General features: G+C 34.2%; 1 protein-coding gene across 3 annotated transcripts in view; it reads right to left on the bottom strand.

The window, feature by feature from the left end:
- Window positions 1-24,038, bottom strand: part of PARP2 (poly(ADP-ribose) polymerase) — a 188,065-nt gene that overhangs the window by 115,373 nt on the left and 48,654 nt on the right. For 2 of the 3 annotated variants that reach the window (XM_089813536.1, XM_089813538.1), the window contains 6 exons: window positions 17,687-17,805; window positions 12,498-12,579; window positions 5,199-5,431; window positions 4,931-5,063; window positions 4,424-4,479; window positions 3,871-3,944 (listed from right to left, as the gene is read on the bottom strand). In XM_089813536.1, the coding sequence (XP_089669662.1) occupies window positions 3,871-3,944; window positions 4,424-4,479; window positions 4,931-5,063; window positions 5,199-5,431; window positions 12,498-12,579; window positions 17,687-17,805 (697 nt within the window). The remainder of the gene's footprint in view (window positions 1-3,870; window positions 3,945-4,423; window positions 4,480-4,930; window positions 5,064-5,198; window positions 5,432-12,497; window positions 12,580-17,686; window positions 17,806-24,038) is intronic. The other variant, XM_089813537.1, reaches the window with a different exon arrangement.

Raw genomic sequence — 24,038 nt, 5'->3', positions numbered from 1 at the left:
ACATGCCTTGAGCTATTTTCTTTTTGAGGGCAAGTATCACATTTGCTAATCTCTGCACCACAAGATCCATCCTTATGCTCGAGGAAAATGAGTTAGAAGAATAATAACTTCCTTCAAACCCACTTGCTACAATTCTTATCTTCCCAGCAAGAATAAGATCATCTTCAATTTCAATCCCCAATGTATGTGCAGCTGCAAGAGTATTCGAGGCTTCTCTCTTTAATAGAAAACTGACTTCAAGAATTTGAGCATTGACAAAGAAACACATTAGAATAGCAATTATGATAGAGCACATTAGAAGCTTTGACTATAATCTGTGCCTATCATCTTTGATTCATGTTATTTTTGTGTGTTCAATAATAGAGCGTAGTGAGTTAAGAAGCAATCAGAGTCGAAGCTTTGACTAGGAGCGATTATGGTAATACGTGGACTAGAAGTTTTCACTGTAGCTTGTGTTACCATCTCAAATTTAGGAAAACTAGTTAGAATTTCCCTACTCCTAATAGTCTTTGCGCCCCAATGGTAGAGGTTTTTCTTATAGAATAGAGATCATCTATTTCTAGAAGTCTTTCCACCCCAATGGTAGTGATTTTTCTTCTAAATTAGACAAATAGGACTTAAAGCCAAACCGGTATGCTTTCAATCAGCCTTTGAGTTGGTGTTGGTTTATTGGTATCATTGTTTCTAGCTACTAGATAGAAGTGTAGTTAGAAATTTCATCTTGCCCATTACTTGCTCCTCAGGTAAGTGGATTCTTTTCTAAAAGTTAAGAGGAAATAATATTGGTAGCACCCCTTACAAAATCTCTCAACTTCTTGCTTACCTTGAGTTGATCCAAAGAATGGTGAGAAGGGAGAGCCTTCCCTTTAATGTAAGAGAGGCTTTCTCTCACACGCTGTGGCTAGTCTACCTATTTTGTGACTGGATTCTAACAAAACTATCGGTTGTAAAATATCCACCCAACAATATCTATATATATATATATATATAAAATATCCACCCAACAATATATATATATATATATATATTAAATAACATATAATTGTATATGTATATTGATTTAAATAAATATTTATATATAGATATATAATATGTTACTTATATTATTTTGTATTTGGACTTAATACCTTAGTTATTTACATAATACATAATGTATGAGTTAATATATATTTAATACTTTATATATTATGTATTTAACTTATAAGATCAATTATATATTGTCACCTTATATATATATATAGAACTTGTTGGTCTTAGCAACCTGACTTTTCATAATTATCTAATGTGTCAATTGTATCAGTGATACATGTGAACTCAATTATTAATAATGCAGATTGTCACATAGGTCTTCCAAGAGTTTCAAGGTGTTGCCAAACTGATAATAAAATGTTCATTTAAATGAATATTAAAGAAAATGGAAACCTTAGCCTTGCGGTAGCTTCATTAAGGAAATTGCATTATAAGTAATGTTTAATTGGAATTTGATATTAGTGAACCTTAAGGTAAATTGGAAAACTTAAAGCATGATGTTTAATTCATGAAACAAAAACGTAAACCTTCAACCATGCATCAGTGTTAACCATCAAAATATCATCTAGTTAGTAAACGTCAACTGAAAACCTAAAACCTAAACACATTGTAACGTAGTCGTACAATCTAGAAACTTGTAAAACATTCAATTAGTCATAACCTACCTGCAACTCAATCCGGTATCTATGTAATTAACTCAATTTTAGCCTTTACAAAAAGAAATTGGTGTGTTTTTGCCTTGAATTTTGGGCATGACAAAGAGCATCATAAATCTATGTTGGAGGCTAAGAAGATTGTCCTTGGTTGTAGCGTCTCAACCACATTCCTTTATATGTGGAAATGCATTTCTAGAAGTCGTATAAGGCTTCCTAGAGAAAAAATGCAGCTTGCAATGCATACATTTGGGTCTTCATGCACATTAATTGGTTGGGTATGAAAAAATGCCTCTATTTTCACTTGCATTCTAGGGCATGTTTTGAGCATTCCAGAACCAGTTTTTCTTCTCTAGCAGCAAAAACATGATGATATTACAAGTAAAAGAGAATACAAAACTCATTCCAGCTTCATGTAATGTCCCCTTTTTCTTGCCATTATTCTCTGATGTGTCATTAGCCCTTTTCACCATGGTTTCATGGGCTAATTAAGAATTCGCAAGATTAGTGTTCGTTTCGACATAGGCATCTTCAATTTCAAATAAATTGGAGTCAAGATACAAGCTATTTATAGTAAGTCAGCAAGGTTTCTAGATACTATTTATTGTAAGTCAGCAGGGGCACATATTTCTGGTCTTCCAGTATTGGACCTGAAGGATCTTGTCGAGAGCATTCCAACAAGCTATTAAAACATGGATCTCTTAGTTCGACATGGCATTTATTTTAAAGGCAGAAGACTTAATAGTCTATTTATTATATGACTTTATTATTAAAAAGAAACATTAATTAAAAGTGAAATAAGAGAAAAAAGAAATAAGAAGAGTTAAGCAGAGGAAAATGACAAGATACGGAAATGGCCACAGGAGGACCATTAGAGGTTCATTCTCTTCATGCTTGGTTTATGGTTTTTGTTTCTCATTTTCTCTCTTGGAGCGATATTTGGGAAGCATTCGCCTTTCAACCAGCCTGAGGATGGAAACCCTCAAGCCAGGATACAATGGAGAGAACCTCACTGTTTGTTGGAGACATCACACCAAGTGTCTTGTGCTTTCACTCTATCTTTATTATCTAATCTGACTATTACTATTGTATTTAAGATTGGAATAAGTTATGTTTCTGTATAGCTGAATTTATAATGCAATAACAAATCTGAAGTCGTTTAAATATGGGTATTTGTTGGTTAATAGATATTCTTAAGTTTTTGTTGCATAAAACCATCTATTTATAATTTTGAACTATAAATATGCGGGTGGGATATTACCATAGTAACATGGAGACACATACACCCCCTTTTGCCCCACGTCTCAGAGACGGGGACGCACATGGGAATTTGGGACTCCGTCCCCAGCAGCGTCGCCAAATTCCACCACCTCTATCAAAGATGGCGGGACGTCTCAGTGTTGACTATTTGCTGATTCAACTATTTATGTTCAATGTTCGATGTTCCAATTCAATGCAATGTTCAAAAATTTACTCTTTTACATCTTTATATCTTACGTTGCAATATATCTTTTCATAACTAGCATTTTAAGTACCATACTGTCCCCCGCCATCCCCAAATTAAGGCCCATCTATCCCCCCGTCCCGAAAACTTGTTACCCCATTCTGTCGTTCCCCTATCCTCCAAGGTGGTGTCACCATGGATATTACACTTCAGCAGTTTTTAAAAAACTCATCTATGGCATGTGTTGTGGTTTTTTAAACTGTTTTTAATCTTCTACATCAAAAATGCCTGAATTTCTACATGTTTTTTGATTTTTAAGTCACGTATGCTAGAAGATTTCCAATGCCATGTATACACATCTTTTTTATATCAATGTATGAACATAATCAGTATATATATATAAACTTCCCTAGCAATGTTAATGTTGCAATTAAATGAGGTCAAAAATTTATAGTTTGTTCTAGAATATAAAATTGTTGCAGTGAAGTTGGGGATAGAAAATGGTATTTACTCATGAATACAATTGTGTCTTGTTGTGCATCTTTTAGATTATGCAATATATCATGTTCTATGCTGAAGATTTCAAATTTCAATAAATAATAAACCTGCAAACCTGAATTTGAAAACAGAAGCAAAGTGTTTCGGTATATTCAGAAATAAGTGCCTTCGAGAAAAGAAAAAAGGTTGGAAATTTTGGAAGGAGATCATACAACTTTCTTCGTGCATTTAGGAAATAATCGATACCTACTAAGATGCCGAATATCGTTTCTATTCTGACATTCAATTGCAATGCTAATTCTCTTCAACACTTCATAACCCTGTTGCAAAGTGTTCAGTCAGATTAAAGCCAATTTTTTTGTAATAAAAAAAACAATATATAATTACTTTAAATATTTTCAAAACTAATTAAAAAGGTATCCCACTGATAAAAGCTCAAGTTGAGAGTCTCACAAGTCGAAAAGAGAACTGCTAGCTTTGGATGCCAATACAGAATCAGGCCTCAATATTCCTTAAAGTATAAGGTTACCACCCAAGATCCCTAGGAACACTATGGTATTTATTAAGAAAAGTATGCAGCATATATTGCTTAGCCACGGATAACTCATGTCAAGAACGTCAGGAAAATGCGTGGCCATATACTATCTACTTGTGCACCCAGCAGTGTCAAATCATGTCTGTGCTTACATACATACATGTATATATGTGTATATCCATATCCATATGCATACACACACACACGTGTGTGTGTGTGTCTGTATATATATATATATAGTCCTACAAAAGTTATAATAATTACCTTCAAGATGGTTGACTTGCTTAGCTTGCCAAGAGGTAGTTTATCAGCATTATAACCTGAATATAGATAAAATTGTACTGGTTACTTAGCTTTTATATTTTAACTAGGGAAAACAAAGTGAGCACATCATTACAAACTCATTGACAAAATTTATTGTGACAATTATCATTTTCAACTAGGGAAAATAGACCTAATAATATTTACAAATCCATTCACATAATTAAATCAATAAATAAGGGTTACCAAATTTGTAATTCTAAACTGAAATCCAGAATCGATTTAGAATCACAAATAATAAAATATTAATTCCCACAATCTTGTTAAAGAAAGTTCCACATTCCACTTTTGTAGTTCTCAACTTACAAGCAAATATGCATCTAGCCATCAAAGATGTCTTTTTTTAAAGTTCTTTAGAACCAATAACATTTAATTGTATTTTTATAAATATTCAATTTACTTAGAAACAGGAAAAATATATCCATGAAGCACGAGAGTAAAAGAATTTACCTATTTCCATCATTTGTTGTTTCATCATGTCAACATTACAAATGAGAGATATAAACTGTTCAACACGGTAATCTAGCTTGCTTTTTCGAGGTTCATATTTGCACAAAGAATCAGTTGCATTCTTTTTAACCTGCTGGAGAGTGACAATTCAGAGTTAATACAAAACAATTGAAATCTTTGACATAAGAATTCAACAAATCCAAATAGCATGTTACAAGGACATGCTACTAAGCCTGGCAACAAAATCACTGTAGATCAATCTACCTACATTTTTTGTATCATCTCCTTCATAATCCATTTCCAACCATGTGTACTTTCTTGGGTAAGAAACAAAATTGTGTCGCTCAGACCAAGAGTTCTTGGTTTTGTCTACAAATTTCATTTCAAATTCTGAAATTGCATCATCCCGTGAGCCAAATGGACCAAAGAGCTTATCTTGACCTCTAATACCAACTCTGCCCCATCGATTGTATACCATATATTTCCCACCGCCGTCATCTTCTGCAAATTGTCAAGTAAAGCAATATTGACTGAATCTATTGAAAACCTCAACCAACAGCTAAAGACATTAAAAAATGTGACCATCATCTGTTTTCAAGAAAAAAACATAAGCTATTTTCTTGAAAATTTCACAGGTAATACTATATAGTATGCATTTTTATGGTTTTAAGGACTGAATTGTTCCCATGGATGGGGCCTGTGTAACTACTTGTATAAATGCTGCACAGATTGACTTCACATAAAAAGGTGATGTGTGGGTACATATATCATTTTGTCCAAGCCCTTTCCAAGAATAAACCACTTCAAAAAGTAAAATATCTAGGTTGAAACTGCTAGAATTAAGGGGATATTGTATGGATTACAAGAGTAGTTGGCACTTGTTGTTAGGAATCAGGATTAAACCACGGACAGAAATAACAATTACACGCAAATATAAACAATATCAGAAAATAATAGATCACACAGAAAAGAACACAAGACACCAAGATTTAACGTGGTTCACCCAATCCCTGGGCTACGTCCACCAAACAACAAGTCCGATATTATTACGATCCAGTGATTACAACCTGATTACAATTTGTAATCCCTTACAGCTCAATACTGCTACAAGAATCAATTTTCGCATCACTGCAATGAAACAATCCCTAACCCTAAGCCCCTTTATACAAGTATTTTTACCGCTTTAGGGTTATAATTAATAATTACATGTTGGCCCAAAATCCCGAGCCCCAAAGAATTTATAAGTATGTACAGTACTTCCCTGATCAGTCACCACAAACTAACACTTGGATTGGATGTTTATGTGTTGCACTGGTGACTGCTTTGTCATTGATGTCAACATGTATGTGTTTGAGTTTGTCAGACAGCGTTTCTGTAAATTGTAGAGGTTGATTTGATCAGCGAGGATGGGATATGACAGATTAAAATATGCGAGATGTGATTCCTGTTCGGAAATATGTTTAGGTGCTACATCTATGCTCGCATATATTAATATGAAGGACTGGATTAGTTACAGTTGATTTAGAAAAGACTGGTAGCAAGTCAGTGTGCAGGAAACAGGTTGTTGATATTTCAGTTGTATCTGATGAGCGAGATAGAATCAAGGTGAGCGAGCTTAGATCATGGTTGAAGACATGTTTGTGATGCTATATTCGTGTTACCAAATTCTAGAGACTATTCTGTGGAGGTCACTAAAGTGTAACATGTGATATGTTCACTATTAGCCAACTCTTGTATTGGGATTTATTTTTAAAGTTGTGAAGTGTGTTGTAGCGTGTGTAACTTTATTGTAATATCTTAATGATGTCCTATGTAATTAATTATACATCTGGGAAGCCCAAAAGGCTACTGAATTAGTTATTAGGACAAGGTATAAAGGAAAGATTGTTTCCTTAGGTTGTATGTATCACAATGTGTTGTATTGATGCGGATGTGGTCTAAGGATGCGAATTTTATTAGAGCAAAGTAGAAGATTATGTTGATGCCGATTTGAGAACTGTATTGGCAATTACGTTGCAGGTTTGGTTAGTGGCTTTGGATATTAGCAATTAATTAGATTTATTATTCTAAAATCTGTTTTGTAAAACAGTGGTAAATCAATTTGGATAGTGTGTTCAATTGTCTTCCTTATTGCTCCTAACAAGGCTAGAATCTTCTAACAGGAACTATATGTATTGATTGTATTGTATTTGGCTACTAACAGAGTCACATCCTTTCATAAGGAACTTTGCTATTAGTAGATCACATTATGGGTTCCATCCCCACCAAGGTTTTCTATTTCATCAGGAGTTTCCATAGTCAACAAATCATTCTGTACGTTCTATATCTTGGCATTGTGCACATTATTGGTTATTGTACTTGGATTTAATAAGTTGGATTTAACTTATAGTTGGCATACAACTGATTCACCCTCCCTCCCTTTCAATTGTATTGATGAACTTTAGTTTCTAACAATTGGTATCAAAGCATCAAGTCCTTGATCAAGAAGCTTTGCAGCTTAAGGAGATCCATGGGATTCAGAAAGGAAAGTCTGAAGTTTGATGGAGAGAACTATGACAACTGGAAGGACAAGATGAGGACTCACTTGCTATGCATGGGGATAGACTATTGGAATAGTTAATCTAGATTCTTGCACTGCTGAGCAGAAGGAACAGTTAATGTACAATGTGTATGGTAGAGAAGCATTGATCTTTGCACTTCCAAAACATGAATTTGTTGAGGTAAAAGGTCTACATCTTGCTTATGATATTTGGACAAGGTTAGAAGCACTTTATGAATGAAGAAGATGTACGTAAAAAGAAGTCTACGTTACAAAACTGGAAAACAATGCTTGAGAATACAAGAATGCAGGAAAATGAATCGATTAGAGCATTTTCTCAGAGGATAACTGAGATTGTTGCAAGCATTAAAGGTTTTGGTGGAACTATAACAGAAGATGAGGTATGTTATAAAATTTTGAGATCACTTACTCCTGCTTATGAGACCAAGGTGTTAGCTATTGAAGAAATTATACCAATTATGCCAAATTTTAATAGAGAGACTTTGATTGGAAAGTTGCAAGCATATGAATCGAGATTGAAGTCTAATTAACATAGATCTGAGATTGCTTTTAGAACTAGTGTGCATAAGGATAAAAGGGCAATTACCAAAACTGGAAACACTAGCGGTGATTTTCCTAGAGAATGGGCAGATATATCTGAAGAAGAGAAGAAGATTGATGAAACTCTTTCATTGATTATAAAGAGAGAACCTAAAGGTAAGAAAGCTTTTGTTGTCGGTGTTGCAAAGAATTTGATCATTTTTCTTATCAATGTTCTAAGAGAGTATAGAAGGTGAAACCTAGAAAATCTTACAAGTTGAAAACCCCTAAAGATTGCTTTTATGCTAGTGATGATGACTTTGATTTCAAAGTGATCAACTTCTTAGACAGTAATGATGAAGATAGGATTTGTTGCTATTAAGGAAGAAATTCACATAGAAGAGCAAAAGCACTATTATCACATGTAGAAAATGTTAGGAATAGAGAGGCAAAAATAACAATTACAAGCAAATATAACCAACATCAGAAAAGAATAAAGCGCACAAAAGAGAACACAAGACACAGAGATTTAACGTGGTTCACCCAATCCCTAGGCTACGCCAACCAAACAACGAGTCCAATATTCTTATTATCCAGTGATTTTAACCTAATTACAATCTGCAATCTCTTGCAACTCAATACCGACTCAAAAAGCTACTAAATCATACATCATACATCATAAAATTCCTAACCCTAAGCCATTTTATACAAGCATTTGTCGCTTACAAAATTAGGGCTAGAATGGGTCAATTACAACATGTTAGCCAATAGCCCAAAAAAAATACACGTTCTGATTCATTTTTTGTATTCTCATATTTGTCAACCATTTATCCTACTGAGCAAACATTTCTTATATCTAACTCATTCAATTAGCAAATTTTGTAGCAATTGCCTTGTGGGACATTTGTTTTCACAAATTATTAGCAACTTCATCTAACTGACAAGTACTCAAAAGTCTTGCAAGATATTGGTCATTTAATGAGCCATGGTTTATCAATATATTTTTAGTTCAACAATCACCAATAATCACTTCTATACGTCTTAAAACTAGTATTCGACTATTGCAGGGATGTTAACAACTAGACTTACAAGAAAAACAAAAATGATTATAATTATTTGCAGTCTATGCATTGGAATTATATCATTACTAGCACAGTCATCATTTGCATCTGGAATACCGGTCATCTATAGTTATGTGTATATATTTGGAATTACCGATAAATTGCATTTCATTGGATCAACAAGTGTACGTGCATTTGTATATTTTAATCATTGCATTACTTCTTTATAAGTATAGTTTGTATCAGTAATTCAATCGTTCAAACTAGAATTGTGTTTAATTTAATTATTCATAGACATAATCAATTATGTTGTAGTTTTATACAAATGATTCTCAAAAGGTTTTACTAGCGCACACACGTATGTATGCATATATACATACATACATATATGATATATATAGGAATATATGTGCATATGTGTATATGTGTATATGTGTATATGTGTAAATGTGTGTCTGTGTTTGTGTGTGTCTGTGTGTGTGTGTGAGAGAGAGAGAGAGATGACTACACAAATTTCAGATAGATATGATAGATAAATTTATTAATGTTCAACAAGAGACCATGAAGGTCTAAGGGATTGGAAAGAGTACAAGGCAACAACTAGCAACAAGAGCACCAAAGAGCATCCACAGAAAGAACAAGCAAGAAAGAAAAAGAACAAAGAACGGTGTCATGGTATCTTAAAAGTGATGTCTGAAGCACTGTCTCTCAAGCATAGTTGGGGAACAAAGCCCTTTATTAACCCAAGGCTGCATGTCCAGTCTCATACTGAAATGGGGTTTGGAGAACTTGACCCCCAAGTAAGTAAAGGAAGATTTGATCTCAACCTCAATGCCCTAAAAGTAGAAAGGAGATGTGAGGTCAAGCAATTGAAGACCATCACCTAGGTCTTCTCAAGTTCACAACTAGTTGTCGTGAATCACAGGAGGCCATCTCATCAAGAAGTCGTTGAAGCCCCTCCAGGGAAGAAGCCAAAAGAATCACATCCTCAGCAAACAATAAAATAGAGATCAAAATCTAGTGTAATTAGGAACCATCTCTTGGGAGCACAAATCCCTAGAGGAAAGCCTTGAGCTTGTTGGTGTAGATACCCAAACGAGTGGGAGAGAGAGAGAAGCACTGTTGCACACCAATGGTGACTTGAATAGGATTTAAGAATCCTTGCGAAGACCTGAATCTGCCAACAATGCACTGAAATAAACCCATAATAGTTTTCAAGAGAGTCTACGAGATTTCAATGTCCCGAAGTCTCTAGAAGAGAATTGTCTAATGAACAAAGAAAAAAGGCTTCCGAAAAAGTCTACAAAACAATAGCAGTTTTTCGTCAAACGGTGTCAAGCCACCTCAATTATAGTTCACAGAGTCAAATTGTGGCCCATGGTCTAGAAATTTGGGGGAAAATCAACCTGCCCATATCCTAGCAATGTCATTGATTAAGCTCCCCGGATAGAATATTGTTCAGCATGGTAGCATAGTGCTTGGTGAACATATGCCCAACCATGATGGTCATGTCGTTGTCAAGGTTCAAGATTGACCCGTTCTTAAAGATCGGATAGATAATATGTCGCAACCAAGAGTTGAGAAAGCTAGTTGAAACCACTATGTTAAAGAGCACTATGAGGAAGGAGCCCAAAACTGTAATACCAAGCTTGAAATGCTTCACTTGGGACCCCTCCTTGTCTATTGTCCTACTACTTTTCATGCATCTTATAGCCTCATTGATGCTAAAGAATGTGAAGAGGTGGCAACGAGGTGCGGGTGAGGTGGAAAGGGGATTGATCGAGGATATCATAGAGAGTGGAGGTGTGGGACACAAGGGAACTGAGATACAAGGTGGAGGGGGGAGGGTAACAAAGAAACAGGGTATGCTAGTAGAGCTTCAGAGACTGCAGGAGAGAGGCACAGACGGATCTACACCGCATCAAGAAGAACAACTGCTCTTGTGGTGCAGAAAGCAAATGTAGCGAAGCCTCAACTGGATGAACGAGGAAGGGTGGAGAAGGTCAAGCAAATCGAGGAGTGAAAGAACTTGTAGTCCTCGTCAAACCATTAATTTGTTGGGCAACTGCTCTTACTCTTGAGGCTATGGGACAAGGAGGAGGTGTCGTGGGGACTGGAGAGGCTGGACTCCCACAGCATGGCTGCAAGCGAATCAAACATGAACGGAGCATCCCAAGAATTGGAGAAGGATTTTGGGAAAGAAGTCGCCTAAGGTAGCGAACAAAGAGGTCACAGTCACTCTTAGCGAAGCAAAAGGAGGTACAAGTGGAGGGGGAGGGGGGAGGGGGGAGGACGCAAGGTGACGGGGCAGATATTGTTGTCCCTAATGTAAAGAATATTGTACATGCAGATTTTATATGAATGCCAGATTATTATTCTATTTTGTGAGTTGTCCTTATATTTTATAATTTTTGTTGTTTGTTTGTGTAATTACTAAGTTGTTTTCAATATCCACAGACTTCGCACCGAAAACCCTAACAACAATTGAAGTGCAAATTCTCCAAACTTGCATATGAAAGTTGCAAAGAATTTTTGTGTCCATTATATGATACATTAATCATCATTTCTGCTAGCTATCCAGCATTATTCAAATGAAAATCGATATCACCTTCACTTTTTAATCTATCTTCTCTTATCTATCTTATCCATCTAGTATGCATCTAAGACTCTTCAATTAATTCTCAAATTCTTCAGCTTAATTCCTTTGGGACAACCTTTATGTCTCAATACAAACAAGCCCAATCGCCACCAAGTCAAAACAATTGCTCCAGCATGGTTCATGAGAGGATTTAATTTCTCAATTATTCATATACAGGGAAATGTTTATTTCAAAAAAGCAGAGCACTAGAATGCTTGACTGTAAGAGTGTGTACAGGCAGAGCAGAATTTTTCAGCTGTGTAAAGTGGCCCTTTGCATGTGAATATCTAATAACTAAAAGATAGATGTGCAGAAAAGGAGTTGGGGAAAACAGAGACTGATTTCATACATATGAAATCTATAAGATTTTGATCAAAATGTTAAATATTAACAAACTAGTAAAAAAAATTCTGTAAGGACACATGATGCTAGACCTAACATAAACTGCCCAAGACAAATTTGGCTTAAGTGAACCGCAAGGAGTGCAATTGAGGCAAGTATTATTGAACAGTCTACACCAATCTACTCTGGCATATTACTAACTTCCAATAGCTATTAGCTTAAAACTTATAGTGAAAAAAGTGACTTTCATTATCGTTTTCAAACTCAAAATGAAGAAAAAACTATTTATTGAGGATGGCAGTAAGCAAAACATCGCTTATCATTGTCCAATTAAAGTAAAAACACCCTTAAATTTCATCAGGACAAAACAAACTAAAACAGATGTAAAAATTAAAATTAAAAATTATTATGATTTTTACAAGCATCTTAAAAGGATAAAGAGCGCACCTAAAACTTGAATAACATAAAACTTGTTATTATTTTCAGTAACATTCGTCTGATTCAGCATTGCGTCATAAATATCGTCCCCCTGAATATATCAGCACATCAAAGATATGATTATTATTTCAGTTTATGGCAACTAGACATAATGTATCAAAATAAACCCTTAAATTTCCCATAAAAACACTAATTGACTTGAACACCCAACAAAAGAATTTCAATGATTGTATGAAAGATCTCCAACAGGAATTCTAAGACAAATAGCTAACTGCATTTGGATTTTTAATTTGACCAACTTATGATGAGAAAATCTAGTTTTCCTGTGGTGTTTGTTATTTATGAGTTTTTTTGTATTTTTCTTGTTTTCTGGTTTCTTTGAATTTTTTCTGATTTTCAAATATAATGCTTAAGAAAATAAGAGGAAATGCTTATAACAGATTAACTACAACTAACAACTTGCATGGACACCAAAAACTCTCATTTGATTACGTTGAACAATCACTAGTAATCTATACCAGGGTTGTATGCCTCAGTATAGGGGAATCAGCAACAATGGAAATACTAAATAGCAGAGATCTGATCTGGAACTCACTGTGAAACCCAAACCTTTGCTGGCAAATTGATTTCCTTTAAGTTCTGATGACAGCAGAAATTGAATGGGACTAGGAATCGAATTTTAATTGTGCATTAAAAGCTAGGTTATAAGCTAAGACAATTGCTTATGTTTTCCAAAGTATCATACAGTTTTATGCGCAATCATCCAGCCAGCATACTTTTTATGAATATTTGCTTTTATTTTTAATGGGCATACTCTTTTATGAATATTAGTTGATTCTTAACCTTTCTACACCAAAAGAAAAAAATGCATACATAATTCTCATTTGTTCAAAATAAAAAATTACACTCCTTGTGAATATCCCACACCCTACAGCTTCCTTGTGAATATTGCATTTTGCAGGCAATAATCCTCAAGAGGACCAATATTAGATGTTCCATAAGGTCTCTAACAACTTCTTTCCCCATTTAGGCACTGCAACATAGTTATGAAAAAAAATATCAAGATAATTGAAATATCTTCATAGTTATAGCTACCCCTTTCAAAAGTCAGCAGGCAACAACAATAAATGAGCTTAAGGGGCTTTCTAATGAATGGTTCATAAGGCACAACACTTGGTGAAGGTTTTGCAAATGGGGTTGCAAGCTTTGGGTTTAACCATAGAGGAAACTTCATAGTTAAGCGCACTCAGACTGGAGTAGTACAAGGATGCTGACCTCCCGAGAAGTTCTGGTGCTTCACCCCTGTGAGCATCACCTAGATCCAATGACTGCTAAGTGTTCCATTTATTCTCATGAGAGATGGATTGATGTTGAATCACTACTCATGAAACATGGGTCAATGAGTTTGACTCAAAATCACACAGTTAAATCTTGATAGCAATATCACAATTTGACTTGCTGTGGAAATTATCTCCTACTTATCAACAATAAATAGTTTTGAATATTTGTAGATTTCCTTCTCAGATAATGGTAAGAAACATCTATGTAGATGACAGCTGCTCCATTGATATTTGCCTATTTTAGTCAAATATGTCAACAAGAACCTTTATAAACAATTCCAACGAGGAAACTCTTGTAGGGAAAGCTCAATATTAATTGATGCATTCAGTATATGGCCAACATTACCCTTTCAAGAAAAACTACACTATATATGTATATGTATATGTATATGTGCAAATCAGCCTTACGAGACTGGACAAATCTTGCAAGGCAGCCTTCCAAAGGCTTGTGGCCTCTTTCCTCAAACTCGGCCAAATCCTGAGCAAGTTTTCTTGGACCTGCTAGGTCCATGAACTCTGCAGACTCGGCGAGTCCCGCTGGCCTGACTCTGTTGTCAGCCAGCGAAAAAGAGTGCAAAAAATAATAATTTTAAATGTATTTGTTTTTTTTGGGTATGCATGCTAAGTCTTAGACCTAAAAAGATCATTCTATCACTTGCACACACAAACAAAAGAGAAAAAAGGCTTGAGAGAAGACTATTGGGGTTTTACAAAATAGATTAGCAAATCAGTCGGCTCTCATATATCAATTGCTGATTGCTTGTGCCAGTTTGTAACTTGCATCTAAGCATGGAGAGGACTTAAAGAAGCATTTGGAGGAAGCTTCTACAAACATGAGTTGCATTTCCATTTTAAAAGCAAATTTGAAGAAGTTACATTTATTTGTGTTGTTTTATAATTATTTTACATTTATGAATCTTTTTTTGTTTACATTTGTTTTAGCCTTCAGATTTGTTCCATTTTTTGTTGATGAAAAACTTGGAAAGTAAAAAGCCCTAGTGTTTGTAAATTTGATTTTCTACATTGTAGATGCTTTTTATTATTACTTATGATATATTGCAACCGCAGCAAAATCATGCCTCAGCCTGAGGGTAATGGATCCAAGCCTAAATCTAACCCTAGTGCAAACTCTATTGTAATATCAAGGGATAGGGATTGGAAACATGTCATCCCTGGCCATAAAAAGGAGTTTTACATATTGGCATTTTACATTTACATATTATGGGGGAGGCATTAATAGATTGAAATATCACCTTCAACATAAACTGAGGCATTAATAGGCCCCTAATGATCAGGAGTTAAAAGGTCCTATTTTTAACCCGACAGGTGGCTGATGTATAAGTTTGAAATTGATGAGCAGTGTGAGGTGTGGAGGACGAAGGGTTACATCATCGTGACCAATAGTTGGACTGACAGAAGAAATAGAACACTACTAAATTTTCTTGTCTCCTCATCAGGTAATTGTAGATATTTGAAGTAGAACTTGTACTTAAAAAATTGGAAGTTAGTAGTAGTACTATAGTACTTACTAGTAGTCAAGTATTGATTAAGTTTTTAACCCATAAGACTTACGTTATGAATCATGATTGATCATTGTAGTAAATTGCTTTATTTTTTTCAAGTTCCACAATGTTTTTGAAATCAATTGTTGCCTCGGGCAAAACAAAAAATGCAGAGTATCTTTGTGAGGTAATGAGGTAATGAAGTGTTGAAGGAGGTGGGCGAGGAGAATGTGGTGCAATTTGCAAATAATCTCAGATAATACAGTAAATTATGTTGCTGCAAGTAAATTTCTTACAAAGAAGCGCCACCACTTGTTTTGTACCCCTTGTGTTGCTCACTACATTGACCTCATGTTGGAGGATCTTGGTAAATTTCCTTGGATAAAAACATGCGTAGAGCAAGGAAGGAAGGAATATTTGTAAATTCATATATAATCATACTTGGGTCCTCAACCTTATGAGGCAATACACAAAGCAAAAAGAGTTGTCTTGTTCAAGGGTTACTAGATTTGCAAAAGAAAATTATCACGTTGCAATCCTTGCTTAAGTTAAAGGTCGGTTTGAAAGGCATGTTTGTATGTAAGGAGTGGATAAGATCATCATATGCAAAGACCAATGCGGGGGTTGAGACAGTTGTTTATTTTTTTGATGAAAGTTGCTTTTGGCAACCGTCCAATGATATTGTGGAGGTAATTTTCCTTCTTGTCCTCATTTCCATTTCATTTCATCATTTTTGTTAAACACTTGTTTATGTTCATTGTTCATTTTTTAAAAAAAAACTTAAAAACTTAAAGCTTAATGTTTCACCTTTCACAATGATTGCAGTTCATAAAGCTTCTTATTGTTCTCCTATGTATTGTTGATGGAGAGAAGCCCTCAATGAAATACATTTATTGAGGGCATAGATAGGGTGAAAGAGACCATTCAAACTTTTTATGCAAAGAATCAGGATAAACATAGTCCCATATGGGTTGTCCTAGATAGGCAATGGCACAATCTACTTCACATGCCTATACATGCAACTACCCACTTCCTTAACCTTGCATTCCAATTCACAAGGTTGATGACAAGGTGTGGAGTGGGCTCTATGATGTTATAAAGAGAATACCACCCGATGAAACAGTTGGAACAGTTATAATCTATGAAATATAAATGTATAAGAAAGTACAAGGAGACTTATTTGCACAAGGGTTATACAAAAAAAATCGGACAGAACTGATACTTGGTAAAAATCTATTATTCTAAATTGTAATTTCTAATTGTATTACCACTTTAGATTGATAAAGTTAAAGATATAGAATTGATTTAAAATTTTCTTGTTTTAGATGCATGGTGGAAGATGTTTAAACTAAGGTGCCAAATCTACAAAGTGTAGCAATTTGTATCCGGAGTCAGCCATCTAGTGCATCAAGAAGCGAACGCAATTAGAGTTTGTTTGAGCATATACACTCCAAGAAGTGCAACAGGTTGGCAATGAAAAAGTTGAATGATCTTGTGTTTGATTACTACAACCTTCACCTTCACCACAAACAAATCTTGGGCACTAACACATCGCCTATTGTATTAGAGAAGGTTGATCCACAAGTAGGTTAAAACATTAAGATTAATGATCATGTCTTCAATGATGAAGACTTGGAGTGGGTTGATCAAATAGATCAAAAGGCAGAGGTAGTAGCAATGGTAATGGAGAAGGCTAAAGCACAAGGGAATGCAGTGCACGACCTTGAGGTTGAGAGTGATGTATCCAACCCTGATGATGAGGATTATGAGGACGACGATGACAATGAGGAGGATGAACATGTCATTGAGGTTCAACCTCAAACACAAGGAGAGACAATGACTCTAGAGTCTTCTATGACCTATCTTATGTGTACTTGTAGGTCATAGGCTACTATGAGCCTTTATTATAATATATATTTTGAGCTTTTCATTCCATGAATGTTGTAGACATTTGACAGTGACACTATATTTCTATTATGTTATTTAGTTTAACTTTAACTAATTTCCTTCAGAAATTTGCAGTTATACTTATGTGATCTATGCAAAGTTGTGTATGGGTGCAAAATAGCTTCTATTTATCTCAATTATTGTGTATTTGATGTTAATTAACTAAATGATGCATGAAAAAAACTTTAAATAGCTTAAAATCTTTGAATTTCTTGGGTTTTTCGATTTGCCAAATTAAAGTCAAAGCTCGACCTTGTCTTGCTGAGTATGAGGCTTGTAATGTTGATGCAAGCATTACAAATACGGCTATACATATTTAATATGCAATTATGAGGAAATGTTCTCAATTTGATTTTGAGTGTCATTTTGTGAATAATGCATTTGGAGAAAAAGGGTATCGTTCGCTTACTATTTGTAAAACATGATATTGTGACTTTATATCCTCTGGAAGCCACCTATCTAAAACAGCCCTCCCTTTCTTAGTCACTACAACTAAATTTTCCTTTAAACTTTCTTGAACTCCTCCACCTGCAAGCATATATCAAAGGGCAAGTTCAAAGGGCAAGTTAGAACATTAGAATACACAAGTATTACCACCATCGTTCACAATAATTTGTCAAAAAAGATTGCAATATTTCCCTTTTGTTATTAGTTCCCTATAAGTTAATATCAACTCAAACTAGGAGGATTATGTCATAAATGTAAGTGGTATTTCCAAGGAAAGGATAATGATTAGTGAAAATACTCATTCAGATCAAAGCTATTAAGAATGAAAACAAATATAATGATATGCTCTAATCACATACTAGTTCATACCAACCCAACTAACAAAGCATTTACCAAAAGAAACCAAAGAGATTTTTCTTTAAGCTCAATAAGACAACTAGGGAAGTATATAGTTGGAACAAAAGCTAATCTGAAGAAAAAGCAAGATTACCGCTAACCGAAATTAAAATCAATGACTTGCATGGCATCATCTATAGAGAAATTATTATAGTGATAATATAATTATGCCCAAAATGTAAATGTTAAAAAAAAGGATCCACATACCTAATAAATTGTTTGATTTATATAAATGAAGCTCCTGGCTATTTACTTATTCATCTATGTGTGACGAGATCATTGATGATCAAATTAAAGATTATTTAAATTAAATTATAAATATGGGTGCACCTTCATCATTCATCAGCATCCAAAGAGGCAAGAAAAGCACTATGCTTTGTGTTGTGATAATCACTAACTTTGGACGCACCTTCATCATTGATCAACATCCACAAAGGCAAGAAAAGCACTATTTGTTGTTTTGTGATAATCACCCACCCCTAAACCATGTGAATTTCAACATGTAAACAAAGCAACAATAGTCCATTGAAAAGTTAAAAAATAGATATTTAAATCTTGTTCAAGTCGCTAAAAAAATCGTGTATATTATATATAAAATATTCAACAATTTAACAAGAATGTCGACAAAAATCTAAAGTTCAAAATCCTATGTCACAAGGTTCCAATTCAAGTTCAAGCTCAACAACGATTGAGTTCGAATCAATTTCGACAGGGGGGAAATTTGAAAAAAAAAATCATCATTAAAATTGCCTTATATTATTTTGATTTATATACTATACAAAATAAATTATAATAATTTAAAAATAATAATATTATTCTAAACTTAAACTATTTAAATAAGTTATAATAAATTATAAAATTTAATTTATTAAATTTTATATATTAATAATAGATTAAATATTTTGTTTCCAAAAATTGTGCTCCATATTTTATAATAATTCCATATAAGAATGAAGCCTAATGAAGGAGGATTAGATAAATCCAAAATCCCTCTCAAAACTCTTACAACACTTCTCAAAGAAATTCAAAATAACTCGAAAATACACACAATGTCCCGCATCAACAAGTGAATCTGAAATACACTTTTAAATTAGCCTCAAAAGACCGAGTACAGCGTGAAAACCTCTTTTAGAATCTGAAGTTTACATCCACTATGCATTCACACATTCAAGATTCCAATGTGCTCATAGGCAGTACCAAATTGCAAGCAAAAACTGCTGAAATAAGTTGTGGCCTAAAGAAACATACGCAAACAAAGTCTCAAACTATTTGCTGCTCCAAACTTGCAAAAATCGAGAAAAATACCTTGTATCCAACCCCAAGAAACCAATTCCCAACACAGTTCAATCTCTCCTATCTCTTCTCCACAAATTGCCAAACTAACCAAGCTAGAAATTCAATGAAAAGCAATCTTCCCTGGCTCCCCAATGGCAATACATTTCATTTTTTTTATAACTCACAAGATGGAACGACCATCTACTGTAGATCCCCTCAAAAAATTGATAAAAATTAAAACATTTATTTCTTTTTCCCTTCATATATTATTCCATTTTGTGTCCTCAACCCAAAAGTTACAAATCTTCACCAAAATTGAAAAATCAACTCTCCATGATTGGACTACTTCGCCCCATAATCTATACTTTTTAGGAGCCACAAGAATAATTTTAAAATGCATTACTTATACAAGATTCCCATGTTCATATGCTTTTTCCAACCACCAACCATTTTCCAACTCACTTCTTAAAATGGAAAAATTTAACAATTTTCCACTTTGCTAAATTGGCCACGTTTTGACCAAAAACGCCTAGAAAACTGCATTTCCAGCCCATGTGTTTGCATTTGGAGGAGGCGTTTTGGAGTTTGAATGTATGTAAATGCATTTAAAATCCACATTTGTTGCCAAAAAAAGCAAAAACGCCTCCATTTAGTGCATTTCTAGGGCACGTTTTTGCATCAAAATGCTCAAATACATGTATTTTGCAAAGACGTTTTGCATTTAAGTAAGCTTGGAGACCACATTTTTGAAATTGCAAGTCAAAACACCCATGTTATTGGGCTTCCTAAATCTGATTTCCACAAAAAACGTGCGAAGAAAGAAGATTGGAACAAACATCTTGGTCTTGCATTGAAAGTTTGAACTTTGAAAGGTTGTTAGTTGTTGCATGCATTTGCACTTGGAGAACTAGAATTTGGAGAAAACTTGTTCATTTCAACTTCTCTTTCCTCCACTTTTGGCTCATTGAGCTCTAAGTAAGTAGAAGATTTCAACTTTTCTTATATTTCTTGTTTGCTCTGCTCTTATGTTGCATTTTTTGGCTTATTTTTGTCCATTTGTTCAGAAGCATGCATATGTTGCAATTTTTCTTTAAATAAGTTAAAATTTTCTCATTGCAATTGCTTTAAAATCCTCCCACACTCCAAAAAAACGAAATTGCATGTAAAGAAACATTAGAATTTTGTCAAAGTTTGAGTCAAAGTAAGAGGTTTGTTTCTATTTTGCTTGCTTGTTTCGGTTTCCTTTTTTGGAAGAGAGTTGAAGAATCCTACTCAAGAATGCAAGTGCATCCACATCCTTTCACTTTCATCTCTTCATGTTATTACACATCACATCCATTTTCCTACATATGCAATTACATCCTCTGAACTCGATTACATGTGTACCTCAGGTAATTACTACATATAATTACCACATGTAATTATGTCTAGAGAACCCGATTTTGATAAAAGGTCACACTTTTAAACATCAAAGTTGCCATTTGCACACATCCATATGCATCCCAACTTGCATTCTTGTCTATGCTCACAAAAACCCATCTTTGCCCACATGCAATCCACCCTCTAGAATCTGATTTTAGCCCTTTTCGTTCAAATACATATGCTTTCCAGTTCATTTCCAACCATCACATGTGTTACATGAGTATCTAATGTAACAACCAGTTTTCCCGGCTCTTAATTAACAACTAACATACTCAAAGAAATACAGTTATTACTTCAATTTCACAAGAAGACAGTTATATCAGTTTTGTTTATATGAAAGAGATTGACGGTTAAAATCAATTAAACAAAATTTCTTAACTAAGAACTTTAAATACCATCACGGAATTTACTATAGAAATTTAAATCCACATACTAGGGAATTGGAATCGAGAAATCATTGTAGGAATGTTTCTGCAATCACCCAGATTAGTCCACAAATACCACTATAAAAAAATCATATAACGACTGCCATTCAATACCGCTATATCAAAATCAAATGATGATTACTATTAAATACCACTATATAAAATTAGGGCATCACAAACCACTGTATCAATTAGGGCATCGATTACTATTGGATCATTTAGGGCTTCAGATACCACTGTATCACTTAGGCCTTCAATTGACACTAGATCATTTAGGGCATCAGATACCACTATATCAATTAGGACTTCAGATACCATCGAATCAATTAGGGTTTCAGATACCACTGTATCATTTAGGGCTCCAAATATCACTGTATCATTCATTTCCTTCTAATTGCTTTACTGTGGCAACAACTCAAGATTAGAATCTATGCTCATATTCGATGTTCATATAAATGAAAAAACAATCCATAAATCTCTCACATCTAGGCGTAAAATAACTATAATGATGAAATAACTCAATTAATCTTACCTTCTTGCATATACATCATATAAATAAAATACCTGTTTTTGGTAACCAATTGAATGCATAACTTATCTTTGTCTAATGTACGTCCGACAACTTGGGGAGAGGTGAAACATTGTCAGGGGCTTAACCACCCAACCTCGGAACTTAACTTATTCCCCACACAATCTATAACGAGAAAGGCCCTCCCTACCCGAAATTGAACTTGGAACATCTGTCATCGACTGAGCATCCTAGTATTTAAATACACCATTCGACTTGATAGCAGGAGGATACAATTAACAAAATCATGCATGAACTATTAAATAATTCATATTAAAAATGATGTACATTATTATGGCATAACTGATACTGTTTTTCATGTTTTTGTAGATTCTTTTCTCTCACCTCTTCACCCTTTCCCTTGGCTAAATAGCCGGGTGAATCTCAGGTGTTCGGAATTCTCAAAACAACCGGTTCTTTCTGTTGATGCTCAACTGTTTCATAATTAACATATATACCAACTTATCACAATCTATGATTTGAGAGATTATATTCTTTAAAAATTGCAGAATTGATTGTTTAATTCTAATATTCATTGGCATAATGTTTTATGGATCCATACCATGGTTACTTGGCTATCACTTGCCATGAACAAAGCTAAATTAAAAGAAATTCATTCTGTAATTCGAACAAGATATCATGATGATAAATGCTGGAACATGCTGCTATGAATAATCACTAACAATGACATGGACTATTCAGCAAACTTATAACATATTCATGGAAAGGAAAGAAGTCTCCGAGCTTAGTTGGCTGCTATGGAAAATGACTAAAACTTTCGAATATCACAATCTGGAATTATTAACACATGACTTGACATAATCTTGGAAATGTCTGGAGTTTGCAAGTCAATTTGAAAATAGTTTCCCTCCAGTTGCTTGAAATTATCGCCACAGTGTATCTGAACTTTTATCCTCAGCAAGAAATACAAATACGGCTGGGAGTATAGATTGGGCTGCTATGAACAAAGCTTTACAAACGATATTGCAAGGAATCGTCACAAATAAAATTATAAAGTCGGTATGCTGAAGGCGGAAGTATCTATTGGCAAGGGCGTAAATCGCTGCAAATAGGAAGTTGAGTTTATGGAAAAATCTTGAACGATGGCTCTCTCTCTTCAAATCAGAATAACACCTGGGTGGTCACAATAGAGCCAAGACTTGGCGATACAAATGGAGGAACCGATTCAGCATGGAATATTAAATGTCCAACGCTTTGTAAAGATATAAAACTCAGATGCCTGAAACATATAAATCAGGTGCCATGAAAATAATGGAAGACGGATATGAGAGTTCATGCCCATATCCACCTGACTCAAGATATAAAAAGGTCTTAAAAGACTCTTTGGCTTCCATCAGTTTCAAAAGATTATAACCGATTCAAAATTCCAAGTATAAAATCAATTTGGGAAAAGAGAGGGAAAGAAAATAAAAAGGTTGGGAGAGAAGTTGGAAAGATTATCTTTTGATTATTGCCAATTTATCATGCCAAGTGTTAACCAGTTAAAAGCAAGAATCTTAACATGGAAAGAATAAAGTTGGAAGATTATAATTTGAATATTATTAAATATATTAATATGGTGACATCATTTTAATATATTATTATAATATAATGGTGTCATTTCATTTTTATATCTATATGTACATATATACATATATTATAATCATATTAAATTCTTTGAAATACGTTTTATATTTTAACTCAATTATTTTATGTGTCTCAATTTATTTGTTTAAATAGCTCATGCGGTCCCACAAATGTATTCTGTTTCAAGTCACTAGGTTCTCAACCCATCTGTCCAATGATGGTGATGCTCCCGTGATTAATTCTTTTCTGACAATGCTTCCACCCCTTCAACGTGTTTCTTGCAAAAAAAATTCTCCGTAATTAAATTATATTATCATAATAAATTATTTAATCATAAATAATCATAACGGTTAACCATCTTCTCAATTCCATGAATTCGTGATAAATGATCAACTAACTTGTTATCCTCACTTGAAATTATAACAACTAACCATCTTACCATTTTGCAAAATTATAACAAATTAAACTGCCAACTGACTTCATGTGAACCTCAACGGCTATAATTTAAATTAGGTCAAAATTTGGGATGTAACATCTAATCAATACTTTGAACACCTTGTTCATTCATAGACCCGTCACCCACACTCAAAATCTCAAATCTTTAATAGATTCAATCCCATTAAAACAATCATGTTGCAGCA

The sequence above is a fragment of the Cupressus sempervirens genome, chromosome 2 (assembly GCF_028749045.1).
Source record: "Cupressus sempervirens isolate cs-2001-9-10 chromosome 2, ASM2874904v1, whole genome shotgun sequence".
Taxonomy (NCBI): Eukaryota; Viridiplantae; Streptophyta; class Pinopsida; order Cupressales; family Cupressaceae; genus Cupressus; species Cupressus sempervirens.
The sequence above is the reverse complement of the archived record's forward strand: the minus strand, read 5'-3'. Positions and strand labels throughout refer to the sequence as shown.